Source organism: Anopheles stephensi, chromosome X, assembly GCF_013141755.1.
Source record: "Anopheles stephensi strain Indian chromosome X, UCI_ANSTEP_V1.0, whole genome shotgun sequence".
In the NCBI taxonomy this organism is placed as follows: Eukaryota; Metazoa; Arthropoda; class Insecta; order Diptera; family Culicidae; genus Anopheles; species Anopheles stephensi.
Window position 1 is genome coordinate 11,356,623 of NC_050201.1, and position 16,608 is coordinate 11,373,230.

At 49.3% G+C, this 16,608-nt stretch overlaps 1 protein-coding gene across 2 annotated transcripts; it reads right to left on the reverse strand.

Moving 5' to 3' along the window:
- Positions 1–722: 722 nt before the first annotated feature.
- LOC118507666 lies at positions 723–15,509 on the reverse strand. 2 transcript variants are annotated; one of them, XM_036046447.1, is made up of 5 exons: positions 13,807–15,509; positions 6,141–6,280; positions 4,372–4,525; positions 4,030–4,305; positions 723–3,968 (listed from the first exon to the last, which is right to left on the reverse strand). In XM_036046447.1, exons 2-5 carry the CDS (start codon positions 6,210–6,212, stop codon positions 2,506–2,508), a joined length of 1,965 nt encoding a protein of 654 aa, XP_035902340.1. In that variant the 5' UTR covers positions 6,213–6,280; positions 13,807–15,509; the 3' UTR covers positions 723–2,505. The 2 variants fall into 2 exon arrangements, with proteins under 2 accessions (XP_035902340.1, XP_035902350.1); XM_036046457.1 differs by lacking the exon at positions 13,807–15,509 and adding an exon at positions 6,389–6,481.
- Between the last annotated feature and the right edge of the window lie 1,099 nt (positions 15,510–16,608).

Consider the following 16,608-nt stretch of genomic DNA (forward strand, 5'->3'; position numbering starts at 1 on the left):
CATGGAGGTCAGATCATTCGAAGGTTTCTTTACCAAACCACAGATGGCGCTTCTTCCTTGAGGCGCAAGTTCGCAGTTCGTTGATCCCTGAATGTAGGCCATCAATTCAATGTTCACGTTGGACGGTAAGTAATCGCACTTTTCTACCCAGCAAGCCAACTAAGCTACGATAATTTCTATTATCGATTATCCTACTGGGAAAGATGTTCACAGTTTTCCGGCGCTTGGAGATTCCGAGGTCCGATGGTAGATTGGGTAGCGGCGCCTGTCCTGACACGGGAGAATCAGAGATCGACAGACCTTTCGAATGTGTTGGTACCAAAGAAGAAGAATAATTAATAAGTTTCGGCGAATTGGACGAGTGGAGGCCAGGCCAAATTGGACGAGTCTCTTTGGACGAGTCCCCTTGGACGAAGCTCTCTTTTACGAGTTCTTCTTGGACGAGTCCCCTTCGGAAGAAGTTCCCTTGGACGAGTCCCCATCGGATGTAGTAGCTAACGGTGTAAATGAGTCCATTTAGATGAATCCCCGTGAAAGAGTCTTCTTGAGAAAATATCCTATGACGAGCCCCCTTGCAAGAGTCTCCTTAGACGAGGCCTCCTGCGGTACAGTAGCAGACCTCTTGACCAGATTTCTTGAACGAGTTCCTTTGGATGGGTTTCCTTAGATGACGCCCCCTTGGACGAGTAGGACTGAGCGCCAACCTCTACCAAATCTTTTAAGATTTTGAAAATCTAAATCGTGCTAAGTCATCTGAAAAAAAACTCTAATGAAATGGCCAACCCATCGTAACGGGTAGCGAGGAAATTCTACAGCATATATTGTATTCTAAATTTTTTAATAGTCCAATTATCCTGAACAAACCCAAGCAAACAGAAAAAACACAAAACCCACACAGACCAATTTAAATAATGAAGTGTTTTATTTGTTCCACCAGTTGATAAACGTACACAGTACACTAAGCTTCTAAGCATATACAACCCAACGCCGATATACATGCTTCGTCAAATATCAAGTCAACAGGTATAAACATTGCACGGATGGAGTATCAACTAGCGGAGCAACTCGCCAATAAATAAATACCTGCCTCCTACCACGCTTCCTCAGTGTTGCACACGTGTTGCGCCTACTATAAACAAACAAATACTAAATTGAGCATATTTCTCGCGCACTGCTGACATTAGTGCGCAGATTTAACATTACTACCACGGCTAACTGATACTGTTTGCTACGCACGATCGCGCGTAGATGGATCGACTGGGCTTACGCGAGAGAAGCAAAAAAAAACAGGCCGTCCCTTAACTACCAAGCTGTCGATCTTCAGTCTACTCTCCTCAGCGCGGCCATGTTAGGTGGGAGATGTACTACCCTCCCACGCACTACCGGGCAAACGTTCGCCCCCCTTTCTCCTTGGCTCTAGGTCTTGGTTTCGTCTCAAAAGAAGGCTTACTTACATTTTGTTTTTTGTTTTTTTGATTTTAATACGCAGTTTAGATTAAATAAATAAACTCTAAAACGGATTTTTAGTTTAATCTTTGTTAGTGTCACAAGACAGGTTACGCTTCGGTGTTGCCGTGCGGTGCGAACCGGCACGATAACGATAGTCTGCAGTTATAACTTTAGCAAAATACGACCGACACTAGTCCATAATCGATTGGATTAAATATAACGATAATCACCGGTAGTAATATAGATCAAATATAAGTACGGTGAACATTCATTCGAGATACTAGAAAACACGCACACCAAAAAGTAATTTAACTACCACCCCAGGGTCTTATAACAAATACGACAGCTTCAACTTCAGCAAGAAGGATGCGAAGCAGCTGTCACGATAATTGCTAATTGCGTTTCATACGCATTTTTTTGTTTTTATATATCTTCCCTCTATCAAACAACGTCGGAATCGATCAATGGTTTTCTCCCTTCTCGTACAGTTAATTATTGATTAATAAATATTGCAATAAACCCGAGAAGATGAGAAAGGATGAAAGGCGTGTGTATGGAATGTATTCATGTGTAAGTGAATGTATGTATGTCTGTATGTGTGTGTGTGTACAGGAGCGGATCAAAGTATCAACAAAACTAAGCAGCCGCTTGGGGTCCTGGCTGTGGAGTTCTAAGAGTCTCCATCGATTTAGAGGACCCCGTACTCCATAAGTCCCGCCACGAATCCTGGCCCAGTTTCAGTCTGTGTAGGGAGCCTCCAAGCGGCTTAAACCGCCACTGTGTGTGTGTGTGTGTGTGTGTGTGTGTGTGTGTGTAGATGTAAAAGGTAGGTTGATGAGGCTAGTTCGATCGATCCTGATCGGCAACAAACGCGCATTCTTCTCACGTACGACGCAAGAAGGTATAGTGCGCGAAGAAGGGAATAACTAAACCTTACAAAAAATCTTCAATAAGATCTTACTGTTTTGCATAGAGAGACTTAGGACTGTGTGTGTGTGTGAGGTTGTGTGTTGGAGTGTGTTGGGCACTACACTGTCGGTGCTGCCCACCTCATCCTCACTGGTTACTGGCGTTCAGATCCATCGGACGGACGGCAGCCGCTCCACCAACTACCGGCCCATTATGCCGGGACCGGAACAGACGTAACGTCATCCACGTGGCGATCGAGTTCATGGGCGCGTTGTGGCTCTGCGTCCGATTCGCAATCATTTCCTTCTGCAGCTGATATCTGTACAGCAGCGAACCGGCAATCAGCGCAGAAATGATGGTCGCCGAAATGACCAGTATGAAGAGAATGCTAAAGCCCGGCACCGGCATACAGATACCGTAGACTACCTCCTCCGTTATTTTGCCCTGGAATACGGTTACCGCTTCCTGCTTGCTGTCCGGGTTGAACGCTAAGTCCGCCTCGGAGATAACCTCGTAAATGCCACTCACGCCAATGTCCGCCGAACGGGCCTGCCGATCGGTGACGCGTACCGAGCGTCGCTGACGCAACCGCGAACCAGCCTGGTTGTAGCTCTGGTTCTGTACATCATCCGCATCCAGATTCAATGCCCGTGGACCGGCGACGGCCGGCAAACCCATACGCTTCTCCGCATCCATCTGGCGCGGTCCGTGCGGGAACTTATCGTCATCCATCGGCGTACCTGGGCCCGGCATCGGCTTCTGTCCCATCTGCTGCATCGGTTGGGGAGGATACTTGCCCGGACCCATGCCCATACCAGGCATGCCCGGCATACCGGGCATACCCGGCATACCACCACCGATAGGTCCCGGCGGTCCCTGCGATTGCTTCTTCATCATGTCGGCCGACATTGCCGAATGGTCGCTCAGGAACAGTGACTCAATGTCGTCCATCGGTTCGCGATTGTGATGGTGGTACTGTAGGTAGCTGTCCTTCTTCTTCGGTGGCTGATTCGGCATCGGTTTCTTGTACTGGTTGAGATGTTTCTCCGTGTGGATAATGTCGTCGTAGTACACATCCTGCCCGTTCATGCCCGAGTCCAGATCTTCCGCCGAGTCACCGGCCAGTATGTCGTTGCTGTTCTGATTCACCAGCGTATCCTTGCGCTCGAGCAGATCGTGCTGCTTTGGTCCACCGGGCACGCTCGCCGTACCGCCCACCGGAGCACCACTGTGCTGACAGTGGTCCAGACAACCGTGTCGGCAAATTTCTACCTTACACTTGATGTGCACACTGAGCGCGTCCGGGAACTTGAAGGCGTGGAAGAACGCGTACGTAATCACCGACGCCTTATCGTCCGGGGCACGCGCCTTCAGGAAGCGAGAAATCATCTTCGGTCGCAGTACGCAACCGTACTCATCCGACAGCTTAATCACGTGTCCGGCGCCGTCCGATGCGACACAGCTCTTGACGCGCATATCAAACTCGCCCCGGAAATCATTGATCGCGACGACCAGCGTCATGGTGGAACCGAGCGGTACAATACCACTCACAGCCGGTGCCCATGGTCCCTTACCCTGCTGTATCTCCATCCAACAGTCCACATTGTCACCTGTTCCGGGAGGAGAAACGTTAACTTTTCCGGAGAAGAAGCACATTTACCGGCTACGTACCTCGGAAGTCCAGCTGTATAACGTCCAGATCGGCAATAACCATCGGCGGTTTGGAGGCCGTCTTTTCGTAATCGTTGAACCACTCGCACCGTAACCGTTTCGCTTCGTCCCACACCTCGAGCAGATCCTTGTCATACTGCACCACGACAGTGTTCTCGTAGAATTGCCCATTTAGGTCGGGTTTGGTGCCGCAGCGCGAGTACGAGATGCGGAAGGTAAAGAACGTTTTCCCCGTCGACGGTGGCACATAGATGCATCGAGGATCGCTATGTTGGCCTGTCGAAAGCGTGCGGTTACAGGAAGGTGTATAACTTCAAACGGTCCCATCAACAAACAACTTACCTTTGGAGCTTACGATCCCTTCGAACGGCGCGGAAAATGATAGATGAACGTCCATGTGATCCTTGCCGCACATCACCTCCAGGGCCGTTATTGAGGGCATACCATCCGGACGTTCTACGGGCCAGATTTCGTTCGTCGGTGCAGCTAGATTGATCTGTTTTGAGGAGTATAAACAGACTTTTTTGATAGAAAGAAGTCACCACAATCTAAACAAATGTACTTTCAACGGAGAGTACATGCCTTTTTTTCAATTTTGTTTCCTCTTCAGCCAAAGTCAAGCAAATGTATGCCAAGGGAAAACTTGTTTCTCCCTTCTAGAATAAAACCGGCCACAGTGTGTCCGACCAACCGGTCTCTGGTCTATAAATTCCGATGCAGTGTTGTTCGGCGATGGTTGGAAAAGTATCTCAAAGTAAAGGTCGTGTGGAACTTTCCTTGTCGTTAAGCTGATGTTGGACATAGCTTGTAGATAGCTACTTTAGGTCTTTAGTACTACTAACCTCCAGCATGTCTTAGCTTGCAGGACCCGTAGTTGAATAGTCAGGTCCTGTACTTTTGGGCTAGCCCACAAGTTATAGCAACATAACTCACTCATCAGATTCTTGTCAGATGTTTCGAATCTTAAAATGGGCTTAAATCGCCACCAAAAATTAAAAGCCCGAAAAACTGCACCACCGTACAAGGCGTCAAAAACTACGGACCCAGCCCAAGAAAAGTAGGTTGAGCGCTGCTGTCATTAACACTGGTGTAGATGGTTTGCTTTCTCGGCCTCGAGTTCTGACACGAGACGACTGCGCGCACAAGTTACTGGTGGCAGTTTCAGTAAGAGTGAGACCACCATCGGTGTGAATGCCTCTCAAACTGCTCCAGTAATGTGTTCTTCCGAGATTCCGACGCCCCCCGAAAATCCGGCATGGAATCGGAATTTCTGTGGTTTTTATTGTAGGCCGCCGATTTTAATTATACTTTCATTTTTCATCACTAATGGGATTGCTACGTACTCTACCGGCGAGCCATCTCTCACCTTAGTCCGCTGCGTGCGCACCAATCAATCGGACAAAACAAAAAAAGGAACAAAATACACACGCATACAGGCACACAGCCATTCACTGGGAACGTGTTGGGTTGGGTCGTGTTTTCTAGATGCGTTTTCGATCGCCACTCATCGCCTCTTATTATTCTGTTTTTAATCCGCTTGATGCTTCTACCGGGCTACCGGTTGGACCTGGCGGCTTTCTAGCCTACGCTTGCAGCCTTCTTTCGTTCGCACCACGAGAAAGGTATAGCAGCGTGTGGAGAAGACAGCACGCTCGGTCCAACAGTCAACGGCGTGAGTGGTGCAACGGGCAAGAACAGGTTGAGGGAGAGTTGGTAAAGTGGCATTGGAGGGAACTAAAAAAACAAAAAACGGCCCCACACATATCATTATCGGGATGTCGGAATTTTAATTTATTTCTTCATTGTACGGCCCGGGGACGTGGCACCGGGACGCCCAGCGAGCGAGTTGGAAGCAATTGGAAGTATTACCACTCACTCCCGGCTGACTGGCAGACGAACGCATTAACACAATTCTATGTAATTTGAGGTTATGTAGTATGGTGGAGGCCCATTAAATGAGCATGCATTGATTGAGCTCTTCTGATACCTCAAGAAGGTAAGCTGAGAGTACACTACCGTTTCTTGAGAACTACCAAGGCCGCAGTTGAAACGGTGAGACGGTTGAGTGAGAGTTATTGCAGTTATTGGGGCGTCTTATAGCTAATACTTACCAGGTAGCAGAGCGCAATCAGAATAATTCGATGGGCCCACATCGGGTTAGGACCCCTACCCGTGCTCCACATGGTTGGAGCCGTTAGGTGGAGACTGGTCGGTGCGATGGAAGCGAGACGAGTCCCTTGGATTGATTGATCTGTAAATGCATTTGAGGAAGAAAAAGAAGATGTAAAAAGTATAAATAGAGCAAACAATGAGATGTTTCGACTAGCATCACTTCACACAAATGCTTGTACAACTAGACCTCCAACAACAATCGTTCAACAGAGCCCATTGAAATCTAACGCCGAAATGAAACTACAACTCGTCCGCCTCACTGATCCCTGATGCAGGGTATTAGTTTCAGATTTGCTAACATTGCTGTCATTGTCACAGGAGACACAATTCCCCGCCGAGCCACCATCAAACCTCACAGGTGAATGGGTAGTCAACAAACCGGGTTATGATAGCTCTCCCTGTGGACCGATCAAATTCGATTGCATCTCCCCACGGCATGATACTGGATCGACTGGATCCACCGCTACAATGACGCTTCACTTTCGTGGAATTCGTGCAACCGTCGTTCCGGTCACTTTCACCCGAGAGTGGCCCCACGGGCGACAACACGCGGGAGCGTCGCGTCGGCTTGACGCATCGGCCGACCGGCTCGATGAAATGGAGTTGATTTATTTGTTTGCATGGTGATTAGACAGTTTTTCTCATGCCTGTCGGAAAGCTGCCCGGCATAGCTTTAGTGGCGTCTAGGGTGTGGGGGGGGGGGGGGGAAGAAATTCACTTTACAATAGACTGACAGATCAAGTGGCACTGAAGACAGATGAAGAGATGCATTAGCAACTGTACGTCAAACCGATCGCTCGCTTGTTAGCACTTTCCTTTATTTCGTGTCCCGAGAACCTTATAGACGACGCATCAGAACACTTCGGTATTTCCGGTAGTACGTTTCTAGGCTCTGGAGACGTCCTACATAACCCACTCAGACCACTCAGAAGGCGAAACGATTATTGCGGGACCACCGCAGACCGAGTATAACACTGATTGACCTACTGTCTTACTGATTGGATGGCATGCTAAGCGACAGGTGAGCTGTACGTTGTAGCTGGCAAAGTATCTTCTACCCTTCTTTTTCGTCTCTCTCTCTCTCTCTCTCTCTCTTACTTTGTAACAAATGGAGCAAGTAACTACAGCTGGAGAGATCCTCAAGTAAAATCGCCCTCTTCCGAAACGCTTCGTTGGAGATAATGGCTGAAAATGATGGTGCAGCTACTCATTATGCACTCGTATCGCGTGTTATGACCGTAATTTGACACAACCCCGGACCGAGCTGGTCCGAGCAGTCTGGTCACCAACCACGCCGAAATAAGATCAATCCAATCACCTCACCAGAATGAACGCACAATAGCATAGGAAATCTGTGTTTTATTTCCTGGTGAAAGCTTCGTGCGAGATCTCCACCGTCTACGAGCAACTCCTAAATACTACCTTTTAGTTGTTTATTCAATAATTAAAATATAGCACTTAATTCGACAGCCCCCGGATACAGCTGGAGCTGTTCTTCGTGCGGGTAACACGACCATTTCTCACCGCTACTACACCGCTTTCGGTTGATGAATTATTCAAACGCACAAACTAAAAACACATTAAGCGTGTAACGAAATTTTCTTCAGCAACCTCACGGTGAGATAGAGCGGGCAGCTTCCCGAACAGACACCAAAATCGCCCAACACCCGGGCACTAGCAAAACTTCACACATTCTGCGCAAGGTGCGCCCGCAAAAGGCTTTCGGGCAAAATTATGACGATCCAAAATGGCAGGGCCGACAGCGGCGAAACCGGGCAGGCGATCTTCGCCGCGATTAACGCGCGGAAGCGTCTCGGCCCTGATCGTGCAAAGGAATGCGCATCGGCCGGTACGGCCGGCTCGAGAGCTTTCACTGAAGGACCCACCGTTACGTACGGTCGGGAGTGTTGCGATTTCTGTTCCAAGCTTTCCACATTCCAGACGTCGGTTTGGGGCTGTGGCGTTCTCGCTGGGCGATGTGCTGGATGCGATATTTATCAGGACACCTCTTTCTGCGACGCCGCTGACAGGTGTAGGCATGAAGATGTTCACTTCAATACTTGAGAGAGTTATGGAAATGTCGGTCACTGTACTACCTGTTCTCAGCTAACTTTGTTAACTCTCACTGGTTGTAGTCGGAGTAGTCATTAGATATTCTTTCCGACATACCCTCACAGCACACTTTTCCCAACCCCAGCAAAGCATCAGCCGGTAGACTCCCGAATCCGTGGGAACACCGTACCGTCGAATGAAAAATGAACCTACGAAGAAACGATGTAGCTGATCAGAAATTACCATTCATCAAGCGCCGCTTTGGCGAAGGAAAACCTCACACCGCGTGAAATTTTTAACGTGTTTTCCCACCCTGATGACTAACGCAGGCTCCGCAGGAAAGAAAGCATTGGAAGCGTCTGAGACCTGGGCGTTCGATGACGTTTTGCTACATTAGCGCTGGGTGGCGGGTTTACTGTACACTGGTTTTTTAGTAGATCGAAGCACAGATCGCCCCTAGAGTGTTGCCCCAGAAGCACCATCGAACCTGGTGGAGGTAGTGTACGGTGAAGGAAAAACGACTAGGTACCGGGCGAAAGCAAGCCAACCTGGTCGGTGTGGCACAAACACCGCGAGACGTAACTCTGAAATAAGGGTATTATGAGAAAAAGAAAGTTTGTTCTGCTCTCTCATTCCTACCATTTGGCAGTTGGTACGTTGCACCGGCTGGTGTACCGCCAGCTGGATTTCAACGCCGCACCTAGCACAGGAATGTAAACCCGTTGTGTGCAAACGGCAGGCCCAGAGCATCCTTTTTTTTTGTTGTTGCTGTTGTCTTCTTTTAACTCCGCAGTGTAGTTTTCGATGGCGCGCTGTGCCCAAATACGAGCGCTTAATGGATTTTTAATTATTGATCAATCACACCGGTTGGCCGGCCCCATCCGGAACGAGAGGAAGTGGTTACTGTGGTTCCAATTTCCCTCCCAACAAAAAAAAAACGGGCCTCAGTGAACTTCCTCCAGGGTCCTAAGAATATCTGTTCTGTAAGGTTTGGCTAACCGATCTTTTAGGCTATATCTTGGCTATTGAAACGAGATAACTAATGCCCATCGGTTAACACCTCGGTAAAGGAAAAGTGGTCCCAAACGATTGTCACCACGAATGACAACGGAACATACACTACACGCGCTATATCCGGACTATCCCTTCACAGGTTCTCCAAGATAAATAAACTGGAATGTATGGAGCTTGACTTTTTGTTTTACTCCTCCTGCAGGAATTTCTCTGGAATGTCCGTCAGCGCTGACATGGATGCTGTGAGCCTTTGCTTTATCGCCCTCCACACTCTCTCCCTCTCTCTCTTCCTCCATCTGTGTTCGATCTGCTTGTCAAAATCAAAGCACTGATCGGTTGACACATGGATTTGCCACCTGACAGCTCATTTGTGAGCGACAGGAAGGGCGGAGAAAAAAAGAAGGTCGATAAATGGTGCCGACTTCTTTGAAATATAACGCCATTCGATGTCCCATTCAAGACATAACCTTCCGCTCCCATCTCTCTTCCACCCACCCAGGTTCGATAATGGCCGAATCAAATCTCCTGCAGCTTCCGCCGGTTTTACGTGGACGCTCCAGGTTTTTTGATACGTTAATTGACGTCGTGCTCTCAAAGTGTCGGATCGGTTTTTTTTTTACTTTTTCGTTGAGTCGGCAAGAGACCTCCTTCTCCGCCTGAGATCAAACAACCGAACGGAACGGAATGGACAAACAACAGTGTTGGAGAGACAGCGGTTGTAGCAGAGCAGAAGGAAAAACAACAAGAACAACAACAACAGAAAAACCCCTCCACGAAGACGGTAAACCGTTTAAACGGTTCAACCGGGTGAAAAACGTTTCCGAGAGAGAAATCACGTTGCGAAAAAAACCGTACCGAAAACCGTGCCGCAAGCAAGGTAGTCATTAGATAATGACAACTAATAACGCTTGCGGTTTATCGTTATCGTTCGGGAAACGTTTTCACTCGGGAAAATTTTCTATTTTCTTCGGTCTTCGGTTTTCGTTATTATACCCACACTTGCGCCGCATGCGAAGGGGAAGCTGCCTCCGCCTTTCCACTGCCGGTTCTAAGCCGGCGCGAGGTGGATGGAAATAATCGGTGAAAGCATAATTCCGTTTGATTGACTTCGAGCAGCAACCTAGGCGACCCGTTGTGCTTCTTCTCACGAGATCGCGCACGCAGGTGGAAGGGATAAGCTTTCCTTATCCGCGAAGACAGGGAACGGTTGTCGTGCCAAAGATACGACGACAACGCCGCCAACTGCACGCCCAAAACGAAAACGAAACGGTTCGAAGGGCTATTTCCGCATAGGAAATATAGCTTTTAGAAAGAAAAAGGGTTTAATTTCGGTTCTGTGACAAGGCAACTGTAGACGAGAAACGAATTTAAGTCATGTATCCGGTCGTGCGTTAGCGATGGGATAAGCTCGTCGCATTACAACGGATGTTTTTATTGCTCTCTTATCGGCACTCCGCATGGGAGGTCCTGCAGTGTCGTGCTTAGTGACACGATCCCACGCGTCATCGGTCGTTAGTTCGAATCTCTAATTAGAGAGAGACCCTCGCGGAGCCGAAGCTCGTCACATATTTAGAAGTTTTTACATTTATCAACCATGAAGGGGGAGGATACATAATTCAATAACATTTCTTCTCTGGGACTTATTATTATAAATAAATACTATAAGCGATATCTCATTTCACAGGTGAGAAGAAAATGCCCCCATTTTATTATAAATATACCACGAAGAAAATACCGGTCGACTTGTTCAACGAGAGAAAACAAACCTCTACTACTAGCCCCACATTAGAAAATCTATTACACCTTTGGGAAAGCGTTAGGGTTCCGAACGGGGCGCGCACTGGACACTGGACCGGTAGTTTCTTCCCCCCTCTTCTCAACCCAGCTCTCTCTAGTTCCCCCCATTCCTGATAGAGTCCCGTTTGTGATGAATGCGGTGTTAAGGGAGAGAGAGAGCAGAAGAACCCCATCACAAATTACCGAATCTCTGCACGGAGGAAATGATATGAATTAAACATATGATTCTGCAGACACACAACCACCTGGTGGAAAACGCGCTCAAACCACCCCTTGGAAGGTGCGCAGAAAGGGCGCTTGAGCACACACACACACACAAACATGGAGCGCAAATCCGTTCGACCGACCCTGTGTGTGTAGTTGGATGGCTGCTGTGTGTGGATATTAACCCCGATATTAGCGATTCATCGACTTCCCCTCAACCGTTTTGTGCTATTGCCTGGTCCGCGCGCTTCATATCACCTGCTGACCGATTTCGCTCGCCCGTTATGGCTGACGATGATGGGGGGCGGCGGCTGGTGAGCGGGGGGGGGGGGGGTCTCGGAGACAAAACACCACGCACACCGCCCGAGCCCAACGCGCGCGAGGGCTCTGCTTTGCGAGCAGGAGAAAACCGAAAGAGAGAGTGCCTCGCTGCGACCAGAGAGAATGAAAAGAGTTTCACCAACCTCATTTTCAAAAGACGCGCGCGCGCACGCCTGCACCCGCAATCTTGCGCACATACTGTGACACACACACACATGCACACAACACAATTTTCACCACTTTCTGGTGAGCTGACCGGCGGCCTATCTCACCAATAGGAAGTGTGTGGAGGGTGGACTTGAACTTGCAGTGCGGGCCCAATCCGTGCTGCTGGCTTTCCAATTCCTTCCACGTTCAAAAAGCACAAATCTGCCGCAAAACGCTAGCTAAATGGTTTTACGGCATGCAACACATGTCTAACGAGCCACGTGCTCAATGGCGCGCATGACCCCGTTGCTGTAGTAGGTGGTGTGATCTCTCGCTTTTCCCGCTCTTGGGGTTTTAAACATCCTTGTGCGTATAGAGTTGGTGAACATCGTGGTCATCCTCTACTTACAATACTATCAGACTACCAACGTACTCCTCATGCTGAGATGCCTGCGCTATTCCAGGAACTATCCGATACTACTGTCTCCGGATGTGGAACGGTTCTACCGCGTCATGGTAAGGTGTTTGGGTCCAGATCACCAGTATACGTGGGTTCTAATATAAGTAACGTCCTATCCATCTAACTTCGGTAGCGTCTGCAGTAATCTAATATGTGGTACACCTGATCATGATCATAACCACGACAATGAAATGTAAAGAAAGGTCTCATCTTTAACGTCTTGCTTTTAAGTATCCATTCCCTTGCCAATTGCCAACAACCAGAGCAGTGCTTACTGACACAAATTCGCTCAAGAGGAAGACACGCAGAAACTTACACCGCGCATAGATTCACACTTCCATGAAGCTACCGACGTTACACACTCACCGACCGGCTAGCTCACATTACCTTCCGGTCTGCCCACACATCCAGCTACCTTCGTCCAGCCCGCACGTCACATCGTTAACGTTGCATTCCTTTTGGGCATCATTTCTGCAGGTTCTCTTGCGGCATGCTTGCCACGCACTATCAGACTCAAGAGCTCCGGTCCTTTCTCAAGTGGAACGACGCGGCGAATAAACATACAGTAGTGAGCATCTGATCTTGGACGGCTGGCAATGCTCAGATTCTTGAGGGTTTCTCATCTGACGTGGTTCCAATGTGAGTTGCAAGTATAAGCTAACATAACAATTCTTGATAGAAGGTTTAGACAAAAAGCCAACCGTAGGACATCTGAAAGTATAACGATTCTCAAAGTCAGCAGATCTCAACTTCAGAAAATCCCGATTTCAGCGAGACACCACTATATACGGGAGCGCACATCTTTTGATGCACTTGCAGCAAAACGCATTCAACATGTTCCGTTGTTTATGCAGGCTGTCCCACTCTAACTCTCGTACCACCCTGTCCGTACGGGATGCAAACCCCTTAGGGGGCAAAATTGGCTGGAGTGTAGCAATAAAAAAAAAACACACACACGCGCAACGGGGAAATGGCAGATTTGCTGCAAATATGGGTTATATCGTTGGCAATCGAGTCGATCGAGCACGCGCGCACCTTAATGCATCACTCTCTCCCTCTCTCTCTATCTCCCGTCTTCGAAACCTTAACTGACCGCAGTCATAGGACGCTGGACGTTCGGGATGCAGACCACATTCTTGGGTCTAAAGGAATGTGTTCCCTCTTCGGTGGAACGTGGTCCAAGCAAAACCAGTGGTCCAGCGCAGCACCGGGGAACAGTCACCGTGAAAGTGAGCGGTATGATATCGAATATCGTACAACCGTTGCCTGGTTGGAGGGCTTTCGAGCTCTCCGGGGAGAGGATATTGTTGGTTTTTTTTTTCTTCTTATTTTCCCCGGGTTGACAGGCCGGAACGAGCGATGAAGCGGAAGAGTGGACCGCAGGGAATGGGTAGAATGTTGCGGGCAAAAAAAAACTGGAGCACAATGTGAAGGCAGAACAGTAGCCACCAACCCAACCACTTGGAACGCTGGAGCGTAATCGCTTCTGAGCCCAGGGTCATGGTGATACATGGATGGTTGAGGACCCCGAATGAATCACGTATCTCCCGGGGGTGGGGGAAAATTGAGTTAACAAGCAACAATTACGGAGCATCATACTGTGGACCTACCTGTGGAAGGCGTCAGAATACTTCCTCGATCTTCCTTGATGGGTTAATGCCGACCCCGGTACACTCTCGACAGCTTGTGATATTTGATGATCGGTTGAATGGCGGATTGATTGTACGTTCGATACAATTTGAGGGTCTTACTGCAGTTGATGACTTACGCCATCCGAAGTTATTGTACCTTCGTTGTCCCCCAGAAATGCACTACACTCACTACACCGCAAAACTTCCTCGCACGTGTACAACGATCAATATCTTGAAGGGCTATTCGCGAGGAACTGCACCTGTCCACCGATGCTCTGATAACTCCTTTCTACCGTTGTTGAACACTGGTACCACTCTGTGTGGCGAGGTTTTGCCCAAGGCTCACTACACCCACCGTACAAGCCGGCGTTCCTGTGCCCCCGTCACCGATGGTGACGGCGTCGTCCACCACTAATCCACCACAACACTAACTGATCACTGCCAGCCTCCCTTTCCACGATCTCTTGATCTCGGGCACGTCTTCTCTACAACACAACAACAACAGCAACAACGAAAAAAAGCGTTACCTTTGACGAACCGTAACCCTTAGCAGGCCAGCAAGAGCCGGGGACCCGTTACTCTGCAAACACCCGAGCCTGGTACGTTTTGAAAGGATGCGAACAGGCGCTGCGAGTGAGCGCACGTGCTATCGCGAGCAGAGCCGATTGGGGAATGTCCAACCGTGCTGCCTAGGGAGCCCGATGTAGTCGCCAAACCCAGCCAGCCAAACCAAGCGCGGGCCCAAACTCCCAGCATCGGGAGCGCACCGGAGCCCGCTCAACGGGAACGCATCGTACGATCTGATCTCGCTTGCGCTCCATCCCCGTGCTGGCTCCGTCTCGCTCGCGCTCACGTCTCACGTTCACTATCGTAAACGAGCGCAACTAGCCGGCAGGTAAGGACGGGAAGGAGATCAACCGGGCGATAATAAAGGAGCGACGAGCAGGGTAGCTCACACACAGCTGAGCAAGTGGGACGACGACGGATCGCAACTTCGGTCGGATGACGAGCCGCAGCTCGATGCGGTGCTGTGAATGGTTTTATTCTCCTCTTTTTTTTTCTTGTGCTTTCTATGTTGCTCTGTGTGTGCGCACCGTTTTTGGGTATCACTGGCCAGCAGCTTCGGTAGGCAAACCCCGGCCCGGAACAGGAAGGAGAAGGGCAGAACGCCACACGCATAGTAGGCCGGAGAAGGCGCCCCCCAAAAACTACACACACGCGTAAACCAACCAACACATGCAACCACACACACACACACACACGCTTGATCGACAAGAATCGAGCTGAAGAGATGAGCGCTTTCTCCACCGAGCTTTCCCGGGGCTTCGGTTTACGCCGTGTAGTTGAGATGTGTGCGAGAGCGGTACGGAACGATCCGCTTAACCTGTCTCGTTCCGTCCCGTTCTTTAGCTTAGGAAGAAAGCTACAGGTTTTACTTGTCCTCATAGTCAGAAACTTATTTGTAAACTCTTCTGCTATCTGTTCGTATGTGTGTGTGTGTGTGTGTTAATTTTTTCTTCTTCTCATCTTCTTCAAATGGTCATAGCTCCAAGATGTAAAAACTGTCGCGAGCCGGTTACGTTCGACCCGAGCCGAGAACACCGCCACTAGCTCTCCACCAGTCACCAAACGCCACCTGAAGTTGCCAGCTATTTACCGTTCCCGTGTAGGACGCTGCTTCTTCCCGGGGCAGCCTCCATCGCAAGCTCTAGCGAAGAGTTCTCAGCAAAACAGGTGCTAACAAACAACAACAACAAAATATCCCCATCCCATTTTACTCCCAGACGTTTGCTCCACTTATCTGAAGGGTTTAGGAGGGCTGCCATATGCATCTGCGCTCCAAACAGCTTCTTGACCACCCCGTAAATTATGCAAAATAAATGGCGAGAGATTCCCTTGTGCGAGGTGTTGTTTCTGACGTGGGAACCGCCGCTAGTCTCGTTTACCGTAATTGATGCGCACAATTCACGCACCTTTTTGTTTAACGGAACACGTGTGTTGTCTTCGGGAAGGTACATTCAAGCTGGGCGATAATCTGACAGGCAAGTAGCACTTCAGCTGGGGGGTTCTCATCCTGCATCCCGTCCATGTGCAACAGTGCAGATTTGTCCAACTCACCATTACCATGCATACAGACAAAGTATCCCCTTGTGTGCTTTGCCGGAGCATCGGTTAGTAGTGACAGATGTCACTCGTCTAAATTGGGGTCAGTCCAGCCAGTAGTCGGTTCTCATTAAGGATTGCTTTATTTGTTTGCATTAACAACGTGCCAACTATCCTTAGTGCCAACTACGTGTTGCATTCTGCTGCTCTGCTGTTTTCTCTCTGCTGCTCCTCCCTTCCAGCCTAAACCGGAATGGACGGCTACTGGTTCATCAACATTCTATCATCATCAACCACACCAGGCGAATCGTAGAACTACCACCCCGTTACACCTGTTACGGCTGACCAGTAAACCGCTCACGGCGCATGTGAATCGCTTCCCGTTGATTCGTCGAGATGCCTCAGGTGCAATGTGGCGATCCTCGGCGGCCGACCGCCCGTGCTCATAACTGTGTCGCGCTACGTCACTGCTGCCGGCTGAAGGGATGCGCACGCTCAGGTGCAATCCGAATGAATTTTTCCACCACGGTTGCGCTTCAGCATTTAAGGCTAATCACAGTATCTGTAAGGCAAACCCGGACTAGCTTAACTAGCTCGGGGCAGCCTTCCGGAACTACGCCACCACCAACAACAGCCTGATGAGGTTGTGTTCGATCGTAATGTTACGCACGAGAAACC